The 24,139-nt window shown below is 33.2% G+C and overlaps 1 protein-coding gene and 1 pseudogene across 3 annotated transcripts in view; one reads left to right on the top strand and one right to left on the bottom strand.

Annotated features, from left to right (window-relative positions):
- The window catches only part of LOC143236393 (uncharacterized), a 153,558-nt pseudogene extending 143,130 nt beyond the window's left edge, over positions 1-10,428 (top strand). Inside the window, exons 18-23 of the transcript XR_013019546.1 lie at positions 158-245; positions 581-638; positions 2,761-3,016; positions 3,328-3,698; positions 4,907-6,453; positions 7,829-10,428. The product of XR_013019546.1 is annotated as an uncharacterized LOC143236393 (transcript). The remainder of the gene's footprint in view (positions 1-157; positions 246-580; positions 639-2,760; positions 3,017-3,327; positions 3,699-4,906; positions 6,454-7,828) is intronic.
- Positions 10,429-13,129: 2,701 nt separating this feature from the next.
- The window catches only part of LOC143238486 (mannan-binding lectin serine protease 1-like), a 44,266-nt gene continuing 33,256 nt past the window's right edge, over positions 13,130-24,139 (bottom strand). Inside the window, exons 10-14 of one of the 2 annotated variants that reach the window (XM_076478758.1) lie at positions 23,850-24,055; positions 20,569-20,865; positions 19,089-19,195; positions 15,196-15,660; positions 13,130-13,609 (exon numbers count right to left, since the gene is read on the bottom strand). In XM_076478758.1, coding sequence (XP_076334873.1) covers positions 13,385-13,609; positions 15,196-15,660; positions 19,089-19,195; positions 20,569-20,865; positions 23,850-24,055 — 1,300 coding nt within the window. In that variant the 3' untranslated portion in view covers positions 13,130-13,384. The remainder of the gene's footprint in view (positions 13,610-15,195; positions 15,661-19,088; positions 19,196-20,568; positions 20,866-23,849; positions 24,056-24,139) is intronic. The other variant, XM_076478759.1, reaches the window with a different exon arrangement.

Genomic DNA, 24,139 nt, shown 5'->3' with positions numbered 1-24,139 from the left:
TTTGGGTGTATTAGTGTAAAATTTAGTGTTTATGAAGATGTAGCAAAACCTTTTTTTTCTTTAATGAATGATTTTGTACATCAGAATAATCAGTTTTAATACATTAACTATTTCAGAAATATTTTTCATTTAAATGTTTATTTTATTTTTGTTATAGCTGGATGATTTGGAACAAAGGCTGGAAGTACTTCGAAAGCAAGCTGATGATGTGCAAGCAAAGAAAAACAAGCAGTCTTCAGATTGTGGTACGTTTATAAATTTAACTTAATTTTCTTTAAATCACAGTTTCCTGACAGTATTATCCCCATGAGGCCATTATAAAATGATGGTCAATCCAACCGTTTGTTGGTAAATGAGTAGCCCAGGAATTGAGAGTTGGTGATGGTGACTAACTGCCTTCCCTCTAGTCTTACAGCTAGCACAGATAACCTGTATGTAGCTTTGCGTGAGATTCAAACCAAACCAAACCTGGCAGTATTATCAGGAACTTAATTTTAGTACTAGTGTTTTGGTAATTAACTTCACATTGATCTGCCTTGCTTCTTTTTTCTGATGCTGTTTTTATTTTATACCCTTACAGAGGCCAATAAAGACAGCACGAGCCAATCTACAGATGAAAATGGCAAGTTTTTCTCTCAGTAGTTTATCATGCATGTCTTATGTCTGGTTATATTCAATACATATCTGTAGTTTGACATTACAGATGTGTGTGTGAGACATTCCTTTTGAGGAGAACACAGAATTTCCTAATTACAAACTTGACATGTGTATGATACATAATAATAAAAACATTGATGAAGTTCTAAGCTGAAGTACTTTATATGATTATTGTACTACTTTTGCTTTTTCATTGGGAACATATCAGATTTTCTAGTTTCTTATTAACTATGCTTTATGCTGCTTGAATAGTTACTATCACTAGCTGAATGCTAATTGTATGATGGCAAACACTGATTAATTATTCTATGTGTAATTATGTTTGTCCTTTTTTTTTAGTATTTTATGAACACGTTTTTACATATATTCAGTCATCTCGTGCAGGTATTGTTTGATTAGAATTTTAACTTCAATATATTTTTATCTTGTGTTCAAATCTGCTTGTTAAAGCCTTCCAATAAGATTGAGCTGTGTAAAAAAAAAAAAAAAAAAACGATTTTTGAAGAAATATTCCTATATGGTCAAATGTCTGACTGTGTAATTTAATAATTGTTATGGGAAAGGTAAAAAAAACTTGAGGGTGAAAGGGAAATGCAAACGTAACTTTTCATAAAAATGTTTGTAAAATGTCTTTAGATCTCTTGCCTAAGTTGAAAAATATCAATAATAATTTATCGTAGCACCATATTCTTCTTTGGTTTTTCTCTTTAACAAAGATCACCATTCTTCATGCAGGTTGTCCTTGTTTTATCAATTCTGTTCTTTGTCAGGTCTTCTGCTATTCATGTCTTGTTTATTCTATCCTTCCAACACTTAACTGGCCTTCTTGTCTTCACTTGCCAGCTACTGGCAGCTCAAATCTTGTACTTGTTAGCTGTTGTTTTTCTCTTGTCCCAAGTATGTCTGTGGACTTCTAACACCAGAAACTGGGTTTTTATATCCATGGTGGGCAGAGTACAAATAACCCATTTTGTAGCTTTGTGCTTAACTGTAAACAGTCAATCAGCCTTCTTCTCTGTGTGACCAAACCACCTCAGCTTTGCTTCTTTTAACTTTCTGTGGACTCCACAGACCCCTGTCATTTTCATAATTTCCTTATTCGTTCTCTTCTCTTTCAATGACACTTCCAGAAGCCATCTTAGTATTCTCATTTATGTTCTTATCATCAAGCCTTTTTGGTTTTTCTTCCTCTTCAAGTCAAGGTTTTGGTTATATAGAGAGGTACCAGTTTAATTATAGCCTTAAGCATTTTGGCATTCAGTAAATTTAGTAACCATTTGTCTTCCACTTTAGATTGTACTTTCCAAGTGTACTTAAAGCTTTTGACTATTCCAGTGACTTCCCATTTACACCTGTGAGCTAGATCATTTTCTTCCTACCATTTCTACTCACCAAACTTCTGTTTTTCTAGTATTCACTTTCAAGCTTTATCTTTTCAAATTCATCTGCCACACTAACTCGTGTTTGTAACTCCTCACTCTCATCTGTAAGTAAAAAGTTCCACAGGGGTTCTTTGTGCCAATCTTTGCTCAAGACGTTGAAAACAAACAGCAGGTGGCTAATGACTCATCTATGTACAGCCCAATGTTTACCTTACACTTGTTCACTTCTCCATAGACTGTCTTGAAAGTTGTTGCTCCTTCATGAGTTGCTCTTGCTTGTATGATTACAGCACCATTTAATGGACTGAAAATACTTTTAAGTTGTATTTTTGTATTTTTATATCGTATGATCCCTGACTTAATCTATAATGGTAATCACATTTTTTCACATATTGAAAGATCATTGTGTAAGTTTCGTTAAAGTATTCAAAAAATTAAAATAAATGTGAAATTCTAACTTGATATAGATTTGAATGCGAGGTTTCCACATGATAATGAAACACATTAATTACTGTAACACCTAATCTTTTGTAACCAAATAATTAAGTTCCATAATATAAGCTGTCATGTTATTCTGCTTTTTCTTAATACTATAAGATCTTGCCTTAAACATAATCAGAAAATATTTTTTTAAAATTAGTAAACAATCTCTACTTGAATGGAATTTGATATGTGATACTTCCACTTGAGCCACTTCTCAAGAAGCATTATGAACACTCAGTGGCTTTTATGTATATGTATATATCCTGGAAATTACTACCACCATTTTAAAACTATTATTAAGCTATTATTACTCTTATTATGATGCAGTGAAAATAAATTACCTTTATTTCAATTACCTGACTATCATATATAATTTTATTTTAGAAGTTGTCTTTCCTGACAAGACTGTTGATTTATCTGATCTTGATCTAACATTGTCTCCAAGACCAACTAAGTTGGAAGAAACTAACAACCAAGTCAACAGAGTTTTAACTGTAAGAAGTTTGGTATTTTTCGTTCTTGTTTCATGTATGACATAAGGAATAATTACGAATACTAGTTATTGATGAAATGCATGTCTTTTTTTTTGTTATATAATCTTGCTCTGTACATTAGGCCTTTAACTGCATAGATTGTATGCAGATAGATCAAATACAAAAAACCTTATTGTAACAGAGCATTATAGGTGAATGATTTCCTGATGTGAATGGATTTTAAGATAATCTGACTTATCTTTCATCTATATTTACATGCCTTGCTGCAATATAAGTAAATTTATTTCTTTTGTGATTTTTTTTTTAAACAGCCAAATAAAGTTCCATCTCCTGTACCAAGTTCATCATCTTCATCTCTACAACTTTCAGCAATATCAACGGGGCCAAGCTCTGCTCCACCCACCCCTACTAAGCCTCGGCACTGTCATGCCCTTCACATCAATGGCTCTAGTACTTTGCCATCTGCTAATCCTTTTTCTCGCTCAAGTTCATCGAGGGGCTCTTCTCATAGTCTTAGCAACCAAAGGCCAAAGATTGGACCTATATATCACAACAGGCCATCTAGCCATAATGAGCATTACATAAGGTCAGTGTCTCAGTCCACAGTTGGGTCAGATTCGTATGATAATGTGAGTGCTGGTGGAGGACATGGTCCGTTCTTGCAAAGTCCTTATCAAAACAGGTTAGTTGTCGTACAAGACTTGGTTCTCTGTATATGGCATATGTTAAAGTGAAACAATTAATAGATATTTGTTATTTTCAGGGTCATGAATGATGGTTTATGTTTTCTCAAAAAAACAATCCAACTGAAATAAGTACTTTTCTAGTAACAGACAAAGGAACAAAACTTAAAAAAAGTTACTTTCAGTTCAGCTTTTATTTTTTATTTTGATGGACAAAATATTTAAACAAATATGACTAGTAATTATCTAACATATTTTGTTTTCCACTCTTTCAAACTTTCTTTAATGGAGGTCTGTGGGTTTCTTTCTACCATAAGTAATTTTTTGAATAACTTTTATGTAGACGGCTAAGGGTTTAAGAAGTAGTCTTCCCCATAAATCCGTACATAAGGATAAATAGTGCTGATTCTATATTACATATCCTAAACTGGTCCTTTATTCCACGTTACATTTATCTTATTTCAACCAATGATTTAATTCTATCATTACTAGATAACCTATTGCAGCACAACTCTTATTTTAACCTTGAAACACAAAGTGAGACACTACACCAATGTTATGTGTGTGCCTATATACTATATATAAACAGTACACACTTTTTATATATTTCAAATTATACCATTGCTATTGTGACAGTTTAAATGTAATACTTCTTAGTATGATTTTATTCTTAACACCATTTAATAAATGAGGTCAAAATCTAAGAAAATAAGTTTTTTTTTCTTTCCAGTTTTCTACAACAATAAGATTAACATCCAATGATCAAATGTATTTTAAAAGTCTTAAATGCATACAGTCATCCAGTTAAAGAAAATTCACAAATAATTTGTTTTCAATTGGGAAACAGATTTAACTTCTGTGCTTGAAAAAATAAACATTTGTTGTTTTTAAAAATCTTGACTGAGAGTAACTTTTTTTTTACACACTTTTCCCTAAACCAACACTGCTTTCTTGTATGCTCAGTCTGAGATAGAGAGGCACATTCATTAAAAACAATACCAGTTTAGTTTCTGATTTTCAACAAAACTGTAAATAAAAGCATATTTGGATTTTTAAGTGATGTGGATAAAAAATTCAACGGTAAATATAAGCTGTTTTGAATTGTAATATATACTCCCTCTGTTTATGTATTGTTAACATAAAGTTTATTATATTATCTTACGTAATGAGCTAAACTAATGTTTTCTTCTTTTGAATTTTTATTAAGATTTGAATCCAGTCTGAATTTGGAGGGTTCAAATCTGTACAGTGTTCCAACTCAGCGTACGAGCCAAGCTTTCAGTACTCAAGATGATATATTAGCCTTGAATTCATCAGAAATGCAAGACTTGGGCCTCATGTCTAGGCACAATAGTCTAGAAACTCGTCACAGGAGCAGTGTCCGGCAACGTAAGGCCAGACTTGCCAGTGAAGGTCTTCCATCGCGACCTGCCATGAACATATCACCTTCCTACGATGAGAGACTGTGTCATCTCCACACACTAGAGGAAGGCCAGAGAACTGTAAATAATTTTCCTCACCATCATAGCTCCCACCATTATCATTATTATCAGCCCTCCAAGAAACACCACACTTCTCCTAAGCCAGACTTTCGTAGCTTGGGTTGTCTTGATTATCATCCAGATGAGAATTATCCTGTATTTAACAATCCATCTAGCAGCTTACCTGAAACAACTGAACATTCCTTCTCAGAAAACAAGCTGGGCAACAGTTCTCTAGCTGAATCTGTTGCTCAGTATAAGTTTGTGGAAAACCTTCAGGTTGGCATACCTGAACTGAATCACAGTGTAAATGGAAGACACTGGTGGCTCATGGACTCTCAGTGTGTACAACATGTTGATCAGAAAACTTCCCCAAATTCTGTTTACCTTAATACATTAAGTCCTAAGTTGCACAGAGACATTAATGTTTACGATGACTGCAGTTTAGGACAGTTTTCATTCAAAGATGCTCAAACACAAGATTTTCATGTCGATTGTTCACAGACTCTCTCTCCCAAGCCAAAACAAAAGACTGGTTGGAAACTTCACTGGATTCTCCTCTTCTTCCAAGAAAGTCTAGGTCAATTGAAAGTCAAAATAGGTCATCTAGTAATACCCATCTTCCAGTAATTCATGCAACAGCTTCAAATTCAGAACTTCAAGTGGTAAATCTTCCACAGCAGAAAGAGGAAGGACTAAAAGTTCTTTCAGGTGCCCAAATAAGTATGCCCCAAATTCAAGCAACATCACAATCACCCTCATGGAGCAATAAAGAAAATACTTTATCCCCACACAAGGCAATAATCATGGAAAATTGTACATCTTTTTCACCACCACGTCCATCTCATTCAGAACATAAAGCAGGTGTAGAAGTGAACGTAGTCAGTATTGGACATTTTCAACCTTACTGGGAGGAGACTAAACCTTACGAGATATCAGACTTTTACAAGTACAGCACCAAGCACTGCAGACAGATCTCTAAGATGACTGATAGTTATGCCACTGAGTCAAACCTTCAGGCCAGTGTCAATGGACAACAAATTGGTCAAGCAAACTTTGCAGTTGAAACATTAGTAGGTCCCGAACCTGACTCAACCATTAGTCAGCTCTCTCCTGTTATCCCAGTTTGTTGTTCAAGAAACCAGGAATGTGGGGATCAATTTCACCAAGTTAGCCCACAAAGAGATTTCTGTCAACCTCTTATCTACCCTCAGGCACAATCATTACATTCTCCTAACAGCTCTATTCCTGTTAATGTGGAGCTTTCTTGCAGGTACCTTTGTGTCCAGTTTCACACACTTACTAGATTAGAAATTATCAGTTAAATAAGCTTTAACGTTGCTCATTTCCTACACGAAAGTGAGCTGCTTAAGCCCAAGACTTGTGTTGATTCTTTGTAATCTCTCTCTCCCAAGCCAAAAACGATAGATTGGTTGAAGCATTCAAAATTTTTAGTTTATATAGCTTTTCAGTAGTCAAAGAAAACACTGATTGCCAAATAAAAAATCTTACTGTGTTTTTGTTTTAACACATATAACCATTGCTTTATAAAGCTTTAGCCAGTAAACAAAACCAATTCCCTTATTGATAACTCTAATTAATTTTATTAATTAGTAAATTGCCTGTTTTCTCATTCTTCAACAGTGATTTAGCAAGCAATGATTTATGAGCACAGTTAAGTTTATTTTTTAAATGCACTACATGTTTCTGAAGAAGGCAAGTATTGTCAAAATATGTATTATGTTTTCTACAACGAATACCATTGTGATCAGGTTATTCTTTGCTAATCTTCTGTTGTATTAATATAACTTGCTTTCTCACACATGTAAAGCTCTTTCATTACACACATCTTATTACAATTTTTATTACGTGAATACCTTCTATGAGCTAGCAAAAAATAATTACTTTTATTTTTGCATCAAAACACTGGTTTAAGCACATAGTATTTGAAAACATAATAGGCCTAATAATAACATCTTATTAAAGATATGCCTGCACTATTTTTATATTCTACAAGGAATGATTGAAATATTATTATTAGGATTTTTATTAGAACTTTCAGAATTTAAACAGCATAATATCCTATGCTTTGAAAGGCTAGACCTGTGCTTTTATGAACAAAATAATTGAACTTCAAACTCAACATTGTAACCATTATTCAAGAAAATAAGAAAAGAATCATAAAGAAAAAAACACCTAACTTTGTATATTTATCACAAAATATATTTAATAATACAACAATTTCAAAACACTTATTTATTAAAGCTCGCATTCCTTGTCAGCTCCAACCAGGTTTCACCCAATACCCAACATAAAATCTCATGTCTACAAGTGCCTCGCTTATCAGTCTAAAGTTCTCTTTTAATTGCTATCAAAAGATAAGATTATAATTTAGTGAATGATGATTATTGGCTACTGATAGATATCGATTAACTTGCATGGAGACTGATTTATATAATAACCATAGTTCCTATAGCCTCACCTAGTGTCAGTCACTTTAACTATGAGAATTACTGTTATAAATAATTTTAACAGTATGTGAGGTGGCATATCTCTATTCTAATAGAATATATAGAATTTCTTAAGGATTAAGTGTGTTTGACTTTTTACTCAAACACTAATAGGTTATGCTCCATTTATTCTTTCAGATTCACTGAAAATACCCCAACCCCTGAAACTAGTTTTTCCTTTGATAAAAGTCTATCCCGCATTTCCTTGGCTCGAGACTTTCATGAAGAAATGTTGGCTTGGTATGAAGATCACGATGATACTAAGAATGCTACTCTTGTGTGAAGGTATCCATATGAGTTTTAAGAAACTGAGAATTGAGGTGTGGTTAATGAGTTAATAAGTGAGCATAGTTAGGTATAGTTGTGGTGTGAGGTTACATAAGGGTAAAGAACTGGAAACTGAGTATATAAAAGTACAGTGGAAGTGTGAATGTACAGTGATAGAAGCTTGGAATGTGATGAATGCACATCAATAGTGTTTTAATTGTGATGAATGTACAAAGACAAATTTGTTCAGCCTGTGAGTTTAAAGAGATAGAGAGTTGGCATGTGAGTGTGCATGGATAGAAAATTAGTACAAGTGCTGAGAGTTAGAAAGTTGGTGTGTATTTTATAGTACGATTTGTGCTTTATTCTTAGCTTGTTAGAATAATAAAGCTCTATAATTATTAACAATTGGAAAATGAGACTAATGTATTATTATGTTGTCTGTAAAAAAGTCAAACCTTCTGTTTGTTTCTATAAAAAAAAGTTTCATACAAGAGTAGAATATAACTTTTTTTTTGTCACTAGGTGCTTTTTTTGAAAATTCAACAAAAATCAAGTTCAATACTATCTCATAATATTCCAGTGATAAATTATATTGGCAAAGAAATGACCATCACAAGGGGTAATATATTCTTTTATTAAAAGCAATTTATTTCAATATACATTACCAACGAATATCAGTCATTAACACACCAGAACACATTAAAGTTCAGAATATAGTGAGTTTGTAATCCTTCTCAAGTTTGCCACGTATCAAGTAAGCCAAAGCATTGGGCTGGTCCAATTAAGATGATAAAGGTGTCCTAGAAACCCTGAATTTATGCAGGTAGTGGTTCTCAGAACAGAACCACACTATTAAAGTTACTGAATTCTATCTCTGTATGGTACACTTGTACATCCTTTTTATCATCTAGTCTGACCATTTTTATTATTCATTTGGATCAAGCATATCCATCTGTGGTTCTTTTGGTGCTCTTCTAAAAATTTGTAATTTAAATATCTTATTTTCTATTGGTTATTTTTGCATTTTTGCCAATATTTTCAAAGTTGAAGGTATTATTGTCTTCTGTTGCAAATGTTATAATTTTAGCGTTTATTACACAATGTTCATAAAACTTGCATTACATTCACTTTAGCTAATAGTGTGAATTTTTATAGTTATAGCTAGTCATGGGTTACCTTCGAATGTTGTAGGGAGAGTAAATTTAAGTAACTTCAAACAGAAAGCTTGATAAGTATGTGAATAATAAGGGCTGGCTTTTAAGATTTCTTTGTTTAATTTACTTATTGTTTTAATTTAGCTTAAAGGATTGAACAGCCAAGATAGACCAATAGGACCCATGTTGGCCAAAACATTGTTATATAGATGATAATATGACTCTGCTTTTAATGGACAGCATAACAATTTGAGTATTGTAATGCATCCTTCTCAAATAAGTTATGTCATAGTACAGTAAGTTAATATTTTGGTCCCAGTTTCACACAATTTGATATGGTAATGTCAATTTTTTTTAAAGCATTTCAAAAATGTTCAGCATTTGGAAAACTATCTACTAATAGATTGAAAAATCACATTTTGAAAGTACTGGTGTTCTAAATTTGAACCATTAAATAGTAGCATTAGTTTAAATTACAGTTGCATTCAGATCAATTTGAAAGACATTAGCAGTTAGGTGGTGTCATCTGCTATATTACAATGAAAAAAGGTTTTATAATTATAACCAAGCATTTGAAATCATTTAATAATGTTATTAAGTAATATTAGAAATATTTTCTGTTTGATTTAGAGAGAAAACAACAATAAACAAGCATTTTGTTTCAAAATAATATTATGTTGTGTTAAATTAGAAATTGTGCTGTTTCATTGAAAAATTAACAGGAGAGGTAATGGAATGATCACTAAAACCATGTGATTTCAGTTCCAGAAAATGAAAATCGTAGACAACTAAAAAGAGACCTAACCTAGAGCTTTCATCATATCTGCAACGTAGTTAATAGAGACTCGCTCATAGAAAGGAGTTTATTTTGCACAATGTGTTTGAATCTCACTTTTAATTTAGCAAACAGTTAAAAAGTAATGGTAATTTTTTTTATTAGTTCTTGAATTTTACCCCTATGCATTCTCTAGTAAAAGATATTTGTAAATGTCTGGGAGTAATACAAGATATTTGCTCAGTTTTTATTTGTAAAAGTAAACAATCATTTGAAATTTTGGTCAGTGTGCTTCTGGTGGACATAGTGTGATTATAACTATATATTCATAAGTATACACACGTATCCGTAGGGAGTTTACGGTTTTAATTATTTACTAATTGCTGTAAATTTTTACATATCAATGCCAGTATCTGGAATTAAAGTATGTATTTATCACTTTCTGTAAAGTTGTTTTGTACAGCCTAGCATGTATTGTTTTTATGTGTATATAATGTATGTATACATGCCATCAAAGCTCACAGAAAATACAGATTTATTATTGCTTGTGTTTTTGTGTACTGTTATTTCTTGAAAGATGAAAATTCTTGTCTCTACAAATCACAATGTTTATACATGATTTCATGGTGTAAATTATTACTTCTTGTTTTATGTCAGTTCTGCTGTGAAATGTGCATGACAACATGATATCATTAACAATATATCAACAGCTTCAAAGAAATATTGTGTTTTTTTCTTAAGACCCACATATCACACGTGTAATGAATTTCATGAAATTTGTGGCAGAAACCACAAATGCACATTGAAAACTTTGGTAAAACATCATCACACACTCAGCTGCAGAAATTTCTAACATGTCGTAGGAGATTACAGAAGGAATATTCTGTTATTAATGGTAAAAAATATAGAAATAAAACCACATCACCAAAAGCTGAAGACTTCGGGTAGCACTGACCCTTAAAACTAGGCAAATTTACATTTTATGGAAACACTGTTAAACACTTCTTATATCCTTCAAACTGAGCACAGAACGAAATTATAATGCTGCAGTTAGAAAGTACACGTTCATTCACAAGCACAATTATTTAAGCAGGGACAAAGAAATCCACACCAATATAAACTGTTTAAATACCAACACTTTATTTAGGAACATTAAAAACGTGAACATTAACGCGAATGCCCTTTGTGAAAATCTTCACATCCTGAATTTAAAAATTTTACACATTTTCTGCAACATTAACAAACTATGGACAATTAATTTTAATTAATGCGTTTTTGTTAGTTGTTATTAAACTAATAACACAATTGGTAAAGATTTTTTAATTTAAAACAATTATGCATGTGACTGAACGTGTGTTTTCAGAGGTTGTAGCATAATACTTTATTTTTTTGTGTTATGTTCAAAACGATTATGGAAGCTCACTACATTGTTATAGTCGTGTATTCATATGCATTCACGCTTTATTTGATGATAGAGTATTCAGACGCTAGCCCTGTAGCGCAGTTTCCATTGCAACAGACTCTGTTGTGAAAGTGTCACGTTCAAGGGATACAACTTCTCCCTGTTAGCTTTCTATAATATATTTAGTGTTTGAAGAAAACGATTTCTTTGTAATTCAAACTCGTAGCTGTTGTGTGCAGCATTTTGGTTAGTATATTTTCGTGTAGAATAACATGAATATCCATTTCATTGTACAGTTACATGAGGTATGATTGGAAAACCTTGTCTTGGTAAACCCATACCCTTTTGGTCGGATTTACAAACGGAGTTCATATACACATTTGCACACATTAAGTTTACGAATGGCTGCGTTTATTCTGATCAGTCTAAGGAGAGGTTTAAGAAAGAGGACGTTGATACTGATTAGCTTAAGGTGTGGTTTGAGGTTTTTACTGCCTTTGAAATAAGAATATTCTTGGCTTTCATGCCAAACACACCAAAGATTCCTTTTCTTAAGGTTACTACTCCGTGTATTATCTCATTTCCTTGATCATATTTGAAATTATAATTGTTTAAAATAACCAGTAGGTTTATTACGGTTAATAAAAAAAAGGGAAAATTCTTTTCACTTTTGTGAATGAAAAGTAAACAGTCCTGTGGGAAGATACTTTCATAACCCTTTTGCACATCATCTTATATACTGAATGAACAGACACTGAAAACTAAAATTTGTAAGCCATCAACAGTTGCCAAACAAACATAGCAGCTTGTTTCTTACCATTTGATATAGGCTAGGTTGTTAGGACGCTCGATTTGTAATGTGAAAGTCGTGGATTTAAATCCCCGTCACACCAAAACATACTGCTCTTTCAGCTGTGGGGCGTTATAATATACGGCCAATCCCACTATTCGTTGGTAAAAGAGTTGGAAGTGGGAGGTGATGACTAACTGCCTTCCCTCTATATAGCCCTCGTGTAGCTTTGCGCGAAATTCAGACAAACAAACTATTGAATATTTGGTTTATTAAATGGACCAATTGTATTTGCAGATTTTAGTTAACCAAATCTTTCTTGCTCAATTATTTGTGTCATATTACGGAAGTGTCCTTATGTGGTTTGACCTAGAACTGAATTTCGTTGGTCACAATACACCAGATTGTCATTTGAAGATGACATCTGGAAATTCCACCCACTTTATTTTCTTTAAATATTAAATTACTAGCCAGAGAGGTATTTTAAATACGTTACTGTTGAAGTGATGCCATCTTAAGCCAGAAATGATTACTAGAGCTGGGTGAATAATATCTTAAGTTGTCATCTGTGATGCTTATTGCAAGCAATTCCCCAATAAGGGTCAATCCACATATATCTAGGCTCATCCATGTACGATACGACATACAAGAAAAAACTAAACATGTCCCCAATGTTATTATAACTATCATTTAGTACACCCTTAATGCCTAGTTCTATTAACATTAAGATGTATTCGTCAGTTCAGACTCTTCTCACAATTACAATGAAATTACTGTTCAATATTTCAAAGTCAATGCAGTTTCATGCGTGTTTGTCTGTAACAGTAACCTTAACGTTGCATCAAGTTTGATAATCCATGCCATATTATGTTAAAAGATATGGTACGTCTATTTAATAACGTCCCAGTAACTTTTACTGTCTTACTTTTTTGTTGTGTAACGAATATTTAATTCTAAAAGCTCTGACAGATATCACACATTTTATTGGAAGCGTAATGGTAGTGATATTTTAGTTTAAACCAGGTTTAAAACAGAAGCATAATCCAGATTACATATATGTTACAAATTTATTGTCCAACTTGAAAGAAAAGTGACAAAACACTCCGCTTACAAGATGAAGCCCAACACGTGCATACATACCACACAGTAACTGTATAACATAGTTGATTTTATAAATTTAACCAAGATTCACCATTTATTTGTTATATACCATGCACGATTCAAGTAAAAATGCAAAGGCACATGAAATATTAAGATTTAAATTTCAGCAAACTATTTTAGTCACAAGAATTGTTGGACTCCTTCAGGAGTTTAGGATTCCTTTAATCCAATGAATGTAGTTTGCTACTTTTGTGTAAAATCCGTACTTTCCTATCCGTCCACACTCCTCTCCCCAACTGACCACTCCAACCAGGTACCATTTTTCGTCCTGTTCTATGACAAAAGGACCTCCGCTGTCTCCTTTGCAGGAATCCTTTCTGTATTTTGTTTCTTGCGAATAACCGGCACAAAACATGTTTGAAGTTACCTATAAAATAATCCTAAATTATATAAATGTAGTAAAATAACAAAACACGGTTGGTATGGGTATTAAAACTTTTATTAAAATAAAGTAGAGAACAACGTTTCGACCTGAAGATGACCAAAGAAAGTCAAAACGTTGTTTTCTACTTTAATAAAAGTTTTAGTAGCCATACCAGCCGTTTTGAGATGCATTTTTCTTCAAGTGGGTTTCTTGTCATCAAGGCTTAACAATATCTCGATTTCAAGCGCAGTTATTTAGTGCAAACTTCACGCAAAGACCACGAAACGTGTAAGTTTACTGCAACGTCAATGAATCGCCAACTCACCACACATTTCAACAACTTGTAATTATATACTACCTTCTAACTATTTCTCAAACATTGTATGACATGATATTATTGAAGACAACGAGTTGCAGAAATACAGATTAAAATTACAGATGAATCTTCCTTGAAACAGTATTGCAAACAGTAAAATGTAACGGTGAGATTGGTTTTACCTTAACATTTAGAAGCTTTTCTTTACTTATAAGTTCTTCACTTCCCAACTTGGGTCTAATCAGAAACTGGTTTTTGAAAATATTATCATTAAACATGTTAACACTTAAAATTAATTAAAAGAAGGCTATTCAATAACCAGTCGAACACTGCTTTCATCAGCCCAGATATATGAACGGTAAATAATGTTGTTACTCAATAGTTAATTAAACTCCAATAACCCAGATGTATTAATAGTAAGTAGTCTCACACAACAGTTTTATTAAACTGCATCAATCCAGGTACATCAACAGTAAGTACTCTCACACAACAGTTTTATTAAACTGCAACAACCCAGATGTATTAATAGTAAGTACTCTCACGCAACAGTTTTATAAAACTCCAACAACCCAGATGTATTAATAGTAAGTACTCTCACGCAACAGTTTTATAAAACTCCAACAACCCAGATGTATTAATAGTAAGTACTCTCACACAACAGTTTTATAAAACTCCAACAACCCAGATGTATTAATAGTAAGTACTCTCACACAACAGTTTTATTAAACTGCAACAACCCAGATGTATTAATAGTAAGTACTCTCACACAACAGTTTTATTAAACTCCAACAACCCAGATGTATTAATAGTAAGTACTCTCACACAACAGTTTTATTAAACTCCAACAACCCAGATGTATTAATAGTAAGTACTCTCACACAACAGTTTTATTAAACTCCAACAACCCAGGTGTATGAACAGTAAGTACACTCACATAATAGTTTTAGTAACTTCTAGAGGGAAGTTTTTAATTTACTATTTTAAATATTAATCTTTGTTTATAATTAGAAGATTTTGTTATCTAATACAGTTTGTCCACTTCCTTCAAATACTAATATAAATATAAGCCACACTTACGTCAAGTAAACAGCAAACAGTTCAAACTAAATATTCCCTTGTCTAGGTTAAACCGGTATAACTCATTGTCAGATGGCAAGTCCAGGAACAGGTGTAATTCATAATTTATATAATAAGAGATTTAAATCATACCACAAGCGTTATTAGTGTTATTTATAAAATTTTAAGTCCAGGTGTTAAAGAAAAGCTTACGTACCCTATAGATAGTCGAGGCTATGCAAACGGAATCTTCAACGACAGGTATCCTAATTTCCCGAAGAAATCGAGGCTGAAGTCCTTTCCAGTTGAGTTGACCCCACCCACTTACTGTTCCCATTCTCAGTTCTTGATGGTTGAAAAAATATTCTTCGTGCTGTTCTCTGTTGCCCAAGCAAATCGGAATTATATAATCATTAAAATTGATGATGTTTGGTAATTTAATAAGACCAATGTCGTTGTCGAAAGTATCCGGATCGAAATTTGGGTGTGAAATTTTATCATAAATTGGTAAAACTAATTCTTCTGGTTCTTCTTCGTATTGGTCGTATTCTCCAAGCTTCACCCTCGCATTCGACCAATCAACATTCTTTGATACTAAGCAATGGGCTGCTGTTATTACCCATCGTTCATTGAGGAGAGCGCCTCCACAGAAGACCTTAATTTTGGGATCCCATAGCATAGCCTATTGAATAATACATTTGAAGAGTGGTAAATTTTCACAATGTTTCTTAACAAAGATAACTATTATTTTTAACTGTTTCTGAAACCGTTGTAACAGATTGATTTCACTAATATGTATAGCCTAGTCGAAAATTAGTTAGAATTAATGAAAAGTTTTGTTTGTTTGATGTTAAGCACAAAGATATACAATGAATTTACTCCACCCACCAAAGGTATTAAAACCCGATTTTTAGCGTTATAAGCCATCAGACTTATTGCTGAACTACTGGAGAGCTTAATGAGCAGTTTATTCGTGTCTATCGAAACGCCATGTTCACATTTCAAAGCAGCCATCAGCACTTTGATTGTATAGAGGTCTGATGATTTTTAAGTTAATAGGTGGTAGCTGTTATATCACCTCCTTTTAATATACACTTAACAATAGCTAACTGTTTGTATTTTTGTGCTTTCAGTTACATTAACTGTCAGATTAATTATTGGATTTAAATGACATCGTTGTCAGCGAAGTCATGAGCATTTTTAACAATACATTTTTGACAAACAGGAATTTCTATAAAACATTAAAATTGTCACTTTTCCTAAAGCCTCTTCTGCGGGTTTGGTTCATGAAGAAAATTAACATCTAACATGCTGGCGCACTTTAGGGTAATGCAGATCAATTTTACAACAACGTTTGTATGAAAAAGTCATTTAGATAAAAATTCGTTGAAATAATGAAATTTTTAATTTTCTTCATAAGCACGTATATAGCAATTTAGGCGACTTTATAAGCACCATAAACTTTTGTTTTCCACAACAAATATTATGAAATAATTACTGTTAATATTCATACATTTTAAAAGTGATTTTAAACAAGCGATCAGTACGGCCGCCATTTTGCCAATATCCCTACTATTAAATTCTACCGCCAAATCTTACTATTAGAGGTTTGCACACACAATCCAATGACTGGAAAATTCAACAGAACGGGTTTACTTTTAGGAAAGGGTTGTACATGTATAATACAATTATTGGCGATTTCAACTGTCAACCAAACGAAACTGTTTGTTTTATGATAAGGGGTATACACTTGGCATGCAATTACCAAAAAATTTACCTGGCAAATAAATGAACAGTTTGCCCAATAGCAACAGATGTACATATGCAACGCGATTACTGAAATTAAACAAGGGGTGTACATGTATAATCCAGTTACTGGTGGCTCCAAGTGTAATATAAAGAAATGGGTTTACTTTATTTGTTACTTAATTATTACAAATTGAACCATATATAACCGTTCTGATTGTTAGGTATTTAATTTTGTCAATTCAAAATATAAATACACAGTTAGCTATAAATCCTTTAAAAAATAACAGAAATACAACTCATACCTAACTGAAAATCTCAGGAGAGTTTTGCGTTATCTACACAAGGGTTATTTGTACTAGTTGTCCCTTGTTTTGAAATGTTTGTTTTTTAATTTCGCGCAAAGCTAGCCATCACTAATTTAGCAATGCAAGACCAGATGGAAGGCAGCTAGTCATCACCACCCACCGCCTATTCTTGGGCGAGCTTGTTTGGTGTGACAGGATTCGAGCTCGTGACCCTCGGATGACGAGTCGAGCACCCTAACCACTTGGCCGTGCCGGGCCATAGTTTGGAAGTAGTCAACACATCTACTGCTTAGTCTTAGCCTATTCTAGTCTTATCAAATAATGGGGTTTTATTACTACTTTTATAACACACTATTAGTCCAAGGTGCTTTACGAGATGTTATTTTGGTTTTTGTTTTGGAGTGAACGGAGCACGAACATCAGTGGGCCACGCTCGACCAAATCGAGTATATCTTAAAAATACGTAATATAGTAATTGTGGTCTTTATAAGTTTAGGATCCCACATCATGACCTGTTGAATAACACAGTTGAAGCGATATAGGTCATGATGAATTTCAAAAGAAATAATCTATAGTTATGTTGAGGAAAACAATATTGTCTGTTTGAATGGTAATTTATAAGCAGCTATTTGTCACAACTTTTGTTACAAAATAGTTCAGGTCCTGTTTACGTGAAACGTTTAAAAAAGAAAAAGAAGGTATCGGTGTAGAACTTTTTTTTTCGTGCGAAGCCAATTTTATGAATATCCCTAATTTTTTTTAATCAGGGACGCGCGCAGGAATTCATGTTTGACCACTACTGGGGGAGAGGGTACGTTAAAGAGGCAAATATGATACACATAAATATATATATATATATGTATGTATGTAAACCATATCAATACACATACATACATCATATGCATAGATATAAACAGGATTAGAACAACCTAGTCCGTTTCGTACTTTGGAGCCCTAGATGTAGTGGCACAGCAGTATGTCTGCGGACTTCCACCGCTACAAACCGAGTTTCGATACCCGTGGTGGTCAGAACACAGATAGCTCATTGTGTAGCTTTGTGCTCGGCCAGCAGCTTCTTTTCGTTAAACTCTTTGAAGAAGTAATGAAATTTGTAAAATAAAAAAGTGTCTATAACACGTATGTAAGGTGTTTAAAATAAAACCTGAACTTCAAAATTGTCATCAGTGGCAGTTAGTTAGTACCAAGTTAAAATGAAATATAATTCTTGAAACATGATAAAACATACCTAAAGCAAAACCAATCAGACTTCTGAACTTGTTTAAAGAAAACAATAACGTTTGGCTCAACAGAAGTGTAGTCTTAATCTGGCTTTGAATCAAGCTATTTCCTTCAGTAAATATTTTAATAAATTATAAGGAAAGTAAAACATTGGTAAGAATTGTAGATCCAGGAAAGTGAAAAAGACACTATTACCCGATGTTTCTCACGATTTCCTTTGAACCCGGCATGGCCAGGTGGATAAGACACTTGACTCATAATCTGAGGGTTGCGAGTTCTAATTCCCGTCACACTGAACATGCTCGCCCTTTCAGCCGTGGAGCATTATAATGTGACGGTCAATTCCATTATTCGTTGGTAAAAGAGTAGCTCAAGAGTTGGCGGTAGGTGGTGATGACTAACTGCCTTCCCTCTAGTCTTACACTGCAAAATTAGGGACGACTAGCGCAGATAGCCCTTGAATAGCTTTGCGCGAAAATTCAAAACAAACAAACCCCACAAAAAAAAATTCGTGCAAAAATTCTTAACAGAACAAATATAATCTGAATCATCTATTCTGGATAAATTGAACAAACGACGAGATTAAATATTATTAAGTTTCATTACTTCTGAGCCTTCGAAACGAAAAATGTTTATTTATTAGTTGATTAACAAGCATTCAGTGTCGTTGAGTTTTCAAAATGTTAATGAACTAACATAAAAAAATCGAGAAAATATTTCTAAAATATTCAACGCAAGGGATTAAAACTGGAACTTTAATCATTTTAGTCGTTTTATATGTATTTAATTTTCTGACAACTTGACATACAAAGCCTACCTGCCAGGGGTGTGCACCCTTTCGGGCCGTATTTCCACCAACTATTTTACCGTTTTCCATAATTGGTTTGGTTTTGTCCGGAATTCCCATTCTTGGTTGTCCACACACTGTAATGTACAGTCCCAATGAAAAATACGTATAAATGTTTGTCCGTGCATGAAGAGTTATTGTTCATAGAAATAAAACGTCTGTAGGAAATATGTATATATATATATATACTCACTCTGTAATGATGAATTTTGTGCTCGAATTGTTTTTTTCATTTTACCATTCTGTCTAATTACCATCAATGTATATTGATTTTTTCACAGTGATTTTTTTTGTTCCTATGATACTTTACTATATTATTTTTCACTACAACGAAGAGAACTATGTGATCTCTCTGATACAGTAACACTATTGTTACTAATAATAAGTACAACTAATAAATTTGAAAATAATCAATATATTAACTTGGGAGTTAATATCAGAGTAAACTGCTTTCTTAGAGAAAAATTAATTATTATAGTTAATTAAATATACTTTTCTTAAGTTCTTATTAATAAAGATATCCTCGTTGTTAACGACGTTTTTGGCCGTAATCCCAATAATATCTCAAAAGAGATTTTGGTTAGTGTTAAATACGTTAATCTAACAATTCATGAAAAATTATAATGAAATTTTACTTAAAAATTAAATTAAAAAGTAATGAAATCAAACTCTGTAACAGATACTGTTAGAGAAGTTACAATGAAGGTAATGTAAACACTTTCGAAAGATTTATTTTGTGTCTTGTATTGTAGATGAATGTCTGTTTTGTGTAGGTGATGGTACAGGAGTGATATTGATTTGAAAGTGATCGAGTTTGTACTCTGTAACATCACTTGGAAATACTTGGAGCAAACTTGCAAGATTCTACTATAACTGGATGATTTCCATTTGTCCCTTAGCTCTCCAGATGGATAAAGTATCCAAATTCTTTTTCGATGCTTATTCATGGTTCATGAACGGTTTGGAACACTTTGAACTTTGTAATTCGTCAAGAAAATGTTGTGCAATAGCACAACATCACATTTATTATCATCAGATACCTAATAGGCCTAAAAATCTGGTAGAGGGACAATTGATTGATATTATCTTATAACTGTGGTTTTGTATTGGTGTAGCTATAATATTAAATATTACAGATTTCAGTTATCTTTTATTCGTATTTAAATCTAATAAGCCGAGTTTTGTGTTGTCTTTTTTAATTAAAATATGTTTTAGAAATGTTAGAATTATTTGAGTCTACGTACTAGATGGTTACCGATTATTTGCAAATTCACAAGTTACATCTAGCGTTAAATATTTTTTCTTAAATACTTAATATGACAGCGTTATCGTGCTTTCTTGAACTTTTTGAAACTGTGATATTTTAAAATGTAAATTTAAAATACACACTGAAGCAAAAACTTAACAGAAAATGATAATCTCTCATGCAAAAAACATTTATATTACTGACTTGCAAAAGACTCACTTTCTTCTACGCTTGCTCTTGATCGGATAGCTATAATGGCTGATTCCTTTTTCTCACAGTTCTTTGTTTTATCTTTGGCTACACACGTGTAAATTCCGGCGTCTTCGACTAAAGCTTTGTTCAGAGTTAAGTATCCGCTCAAAATCTGAAACCGCGCAGAATCCACTATTGGTTCTCCGTTTTTAACCCATGAAATATCCACATTTGGAGTTCGAACGAAACACTGTAAATATGTATACTCTCCCTCAAGAATAGTGACATCTTTCGGTATTCTGTGGAACTCTGAAATGACGATAATACAATATTAAACAAAAAAACAACTGGAACAAAGGATGGAGTCTGAGATTGATCCTTACCAAACAAATATAACAATAGAATAAAATGTGGAACTGAACCATAAAGTTTTGTTCGACAGTAAATGTGTTAATCACAACTTATCAGGAAAGGTTGTCGTAACACTCGTAACAGGAATTTTTGGTCTTGTTTCGAAATTGTTCAAAAACAACTAAGATTCTTACACGGCAAATTGAGTGAGAGTCGTGCTCAAATGGGTTTAAAGATAATTAATTCGTACATTCAAAAACACTAAACCAAACCATTTATATATATCAATGTAAAGTGATGTAGTGCTAAATTTAGAAGTGGGAGGTCGCCAATATCCTCTCCCCTCAGTTCTCTGATAGAACAGCCAATTAATTAGAAGTTCGCAACACTGGAAATAATTTGCATTTGAATTAGGGGAGCGGGCACCCCCTGCAGATAAAGAGAGGGGTCGCAACACTGATTAATAACGATATATTCTCAGTTCTTTCATAATATTTATAAATTCAAGTTACAAACTAAGTTCATTCAGTCCATATTATTTTCATTGGTATCGGCTCTTGAGCAAATTTGGGGCAGTGTTCTGCCAAGGTCGTCTCAGTGCCTCTGTAGCCACAAGATCCCCACTCCCCGCGGTAAGGAGCCTCCAAGTCATGTTGAAGGATTTAAGTTATTTTCTTTCACTTAACACATGATGTACGTTACAAAGTAATGAACAAAAACAAAATACGTTGTAGTCAAAAAGAAGGTGTATAAGTCAAGCCCTTTCAGCCGTGGGACGTTATAATGTGACGGTCAATCCCACTATTTGTTGATAAAAGAATAGCCCAAGAGTTGTTGGTGAGTGGTGATGATTAGCCTCTAGTCTTACACTGCTATATTAGGGACACCTAGCGCATATAGCCCTCGAGTAGCTTTGCGCGAAGTTCAACAAACAAAAAAAACCAACAAAACGAAATAGTATAAGTAAATACATTATTTCTTACCATTTCATTTAAGTTATTCTGAAAGAGAATCTCCAGAGAACAACTACTATCGGAAAATGAAAGATATGGAAAGAGAGCCACGTCCATGTTAAAATTCAGAGTTCGGTTCTCGCGGTAGAACCTGCAGATAGCCCAATGCGGCTTTATGCTAAGCCAACTAAACAGTTGTTTGATTGGTTCTTATAGTTCTACAATAGGTTATCTGTGCTCTGCCTACTGTGGGTTTTGAAACCCAATATTTAGCTTTGTTAGCACACAATTCACCGTTGAGCCACTGCGGACAAAACAGACACAGCGCACTTTCGTTTTTCCTATAAATTATATGATGACAAGAACATTCAGCTCACTGGTGAAAGTTCTGGTTTCTACTAACATATTTATTAATAATATTCTAGAATTTTACAAGAACATTCAGCTCACTGGTGAAAGTTGTTGTTCCTACTAACATATTTAACAACATTCTAGAATTTTACAAGAACATTCATCAAACTGGTGAAAGTTCTTGTTCCTACTAACATATTTAACAACATTCTAGAATTTTACAAGAACATTCAGCTCACTGGTGAAAGTTCTTGTTCCTACTAACATATTTAACAACATTCTAGAATTTCACAAGAACATTCATCAACCTGGTGAAAGTTCTTGTTCCTACTAATATATTTAACAACATTCTAGAATTTCACAAGGAAAGTACAATGGATATTGTAGCTGATACTGAATAAAACTGGAGTAAACTACAACAGATAGTGTTGCTCATCCTTACAGAATCTGTAGTAAACTACAACAGATAGTGTAACTTATCCCTTACGAAACTGGAGTAAACTACAACGGATAGTGTAACTTATCCCTTACGAAACTGGAGTAAACTACAACAGATAGTGTAACTTATCCCTTACGAAACTGGTGGAAACTACAACGGACAGTGTAGCTTATCCTTAATGAAACTGGAGGAAACTACAACGGAGAGTGAAGTTTATCCTTTTTGTTTTAATTGTAGGGGACACTGCTTTCATGAAATTGAAAGAGGAGATTCGAGGTGCTTTGTGATTATATACCACTTTTTGGAAAATTGTTTGATACATCAACGAATTAGTAAAATTATGCTCGAATTTACCTGTAGGGCTAATCAAAGTGAGACGTCGACGCAACTGACTTTACTGTTGAGCCCTCACTCCCAGTGAAGCAGAGGTATGTATGCGAATTCACAGCACTAGATAACTTGGTTTCGATACCTGTTGTGAGCAGAGCACAGATAGCCTTTTGTATACCTCTGTGCTTAATTCCAAATAATCAAAATAATCTTATCTGTTGAAAAGGCTTACAATTAAATACCTCAAAAGGGACCGACACGGAAGTTTGTTAGAACGGAGCTGCGATTAGCTATTTCCAATTTAGTTATACAAAGTAGCTGTAAAATACTTATTATAAATATGTTCGGTAAACTAGTAGATTAGAAATACTAAATAATCGACAAAAACAAGAAAACTTCTTTTCACAAGCTGTTTCACGGTATTAGTTCACATTCACTTTATATAAGAAACCTTATTGACAAATTTCAGGGACGTGAACAAGTTAGATAAAACAAGACAAATAAAGACAATACGTTCAAATAGTTAAGACCATAATTAAATATACCCGAAACACAAAATTATTAAATAGTATGATAGCTTATATATAAATTTCAAGGTATAAAAATACGTCAGTTTAAAAATAAAATATAGTTTTTGCTTCACAATATTTTTTACTGGTTAAATACGGAATACATTTAAAACAAAACTTAATGTTTTAAAGAGGAATCGATTAACCATAACGTCGTAGGAAATGAGAATGTACTGTGAGCTCTCATCTTATCGTAGGGAATAATATGTATTATTTTTATGTTTCAAAGTATTTTCTAAAAAAATCTTATGTTAAAAGACACGAAAAATGCTCATTTCATACATGAGCAGACAAAACAACCTATAAGGCATTCTTTTTCTTTTTTTTCTGCAGGTGTCATTGTAATATAAGCCGTGACGCTGTTGACGCCATCTGGTAGCACAGCAGTGCAGGTGTAGGTCCCTTCCAGCTGTTTATTCATACTTTTAATGAATAACAAATTGTTGAAGACCATCCTTAGTCCTGGAAGTGGTTCTAAACCGCCTAAAAATTGTTCTCCTTTGAGCCTAGAAAAGAAAAGTTTATTAATATTATGTGGTATTTTTGGTATATATTTAATTACCAAAATCTTTATATTACCAAAGGAACTG

The sequence above is a fragment of the Tachypleus tridentatus genome, chromosome 13, assembly GCF_004210375.1.
Source record: "Tachypleus tridentatus isolate NWPU-2018 chromosome 13, ASM421037v1, whole genome shotgun sequence".
Taxonomy (NCBI): Eukaryota; Metazoa; Arthropoda; class Merostomata; order Xiphosura; family Limulidae; genus Tachypleus; species Tachypleus tridentatus.
Note: the sequence above shows the minus strand (reverse complement) of the source record. Positions and strands in the feature narration are given on the sequence as shown.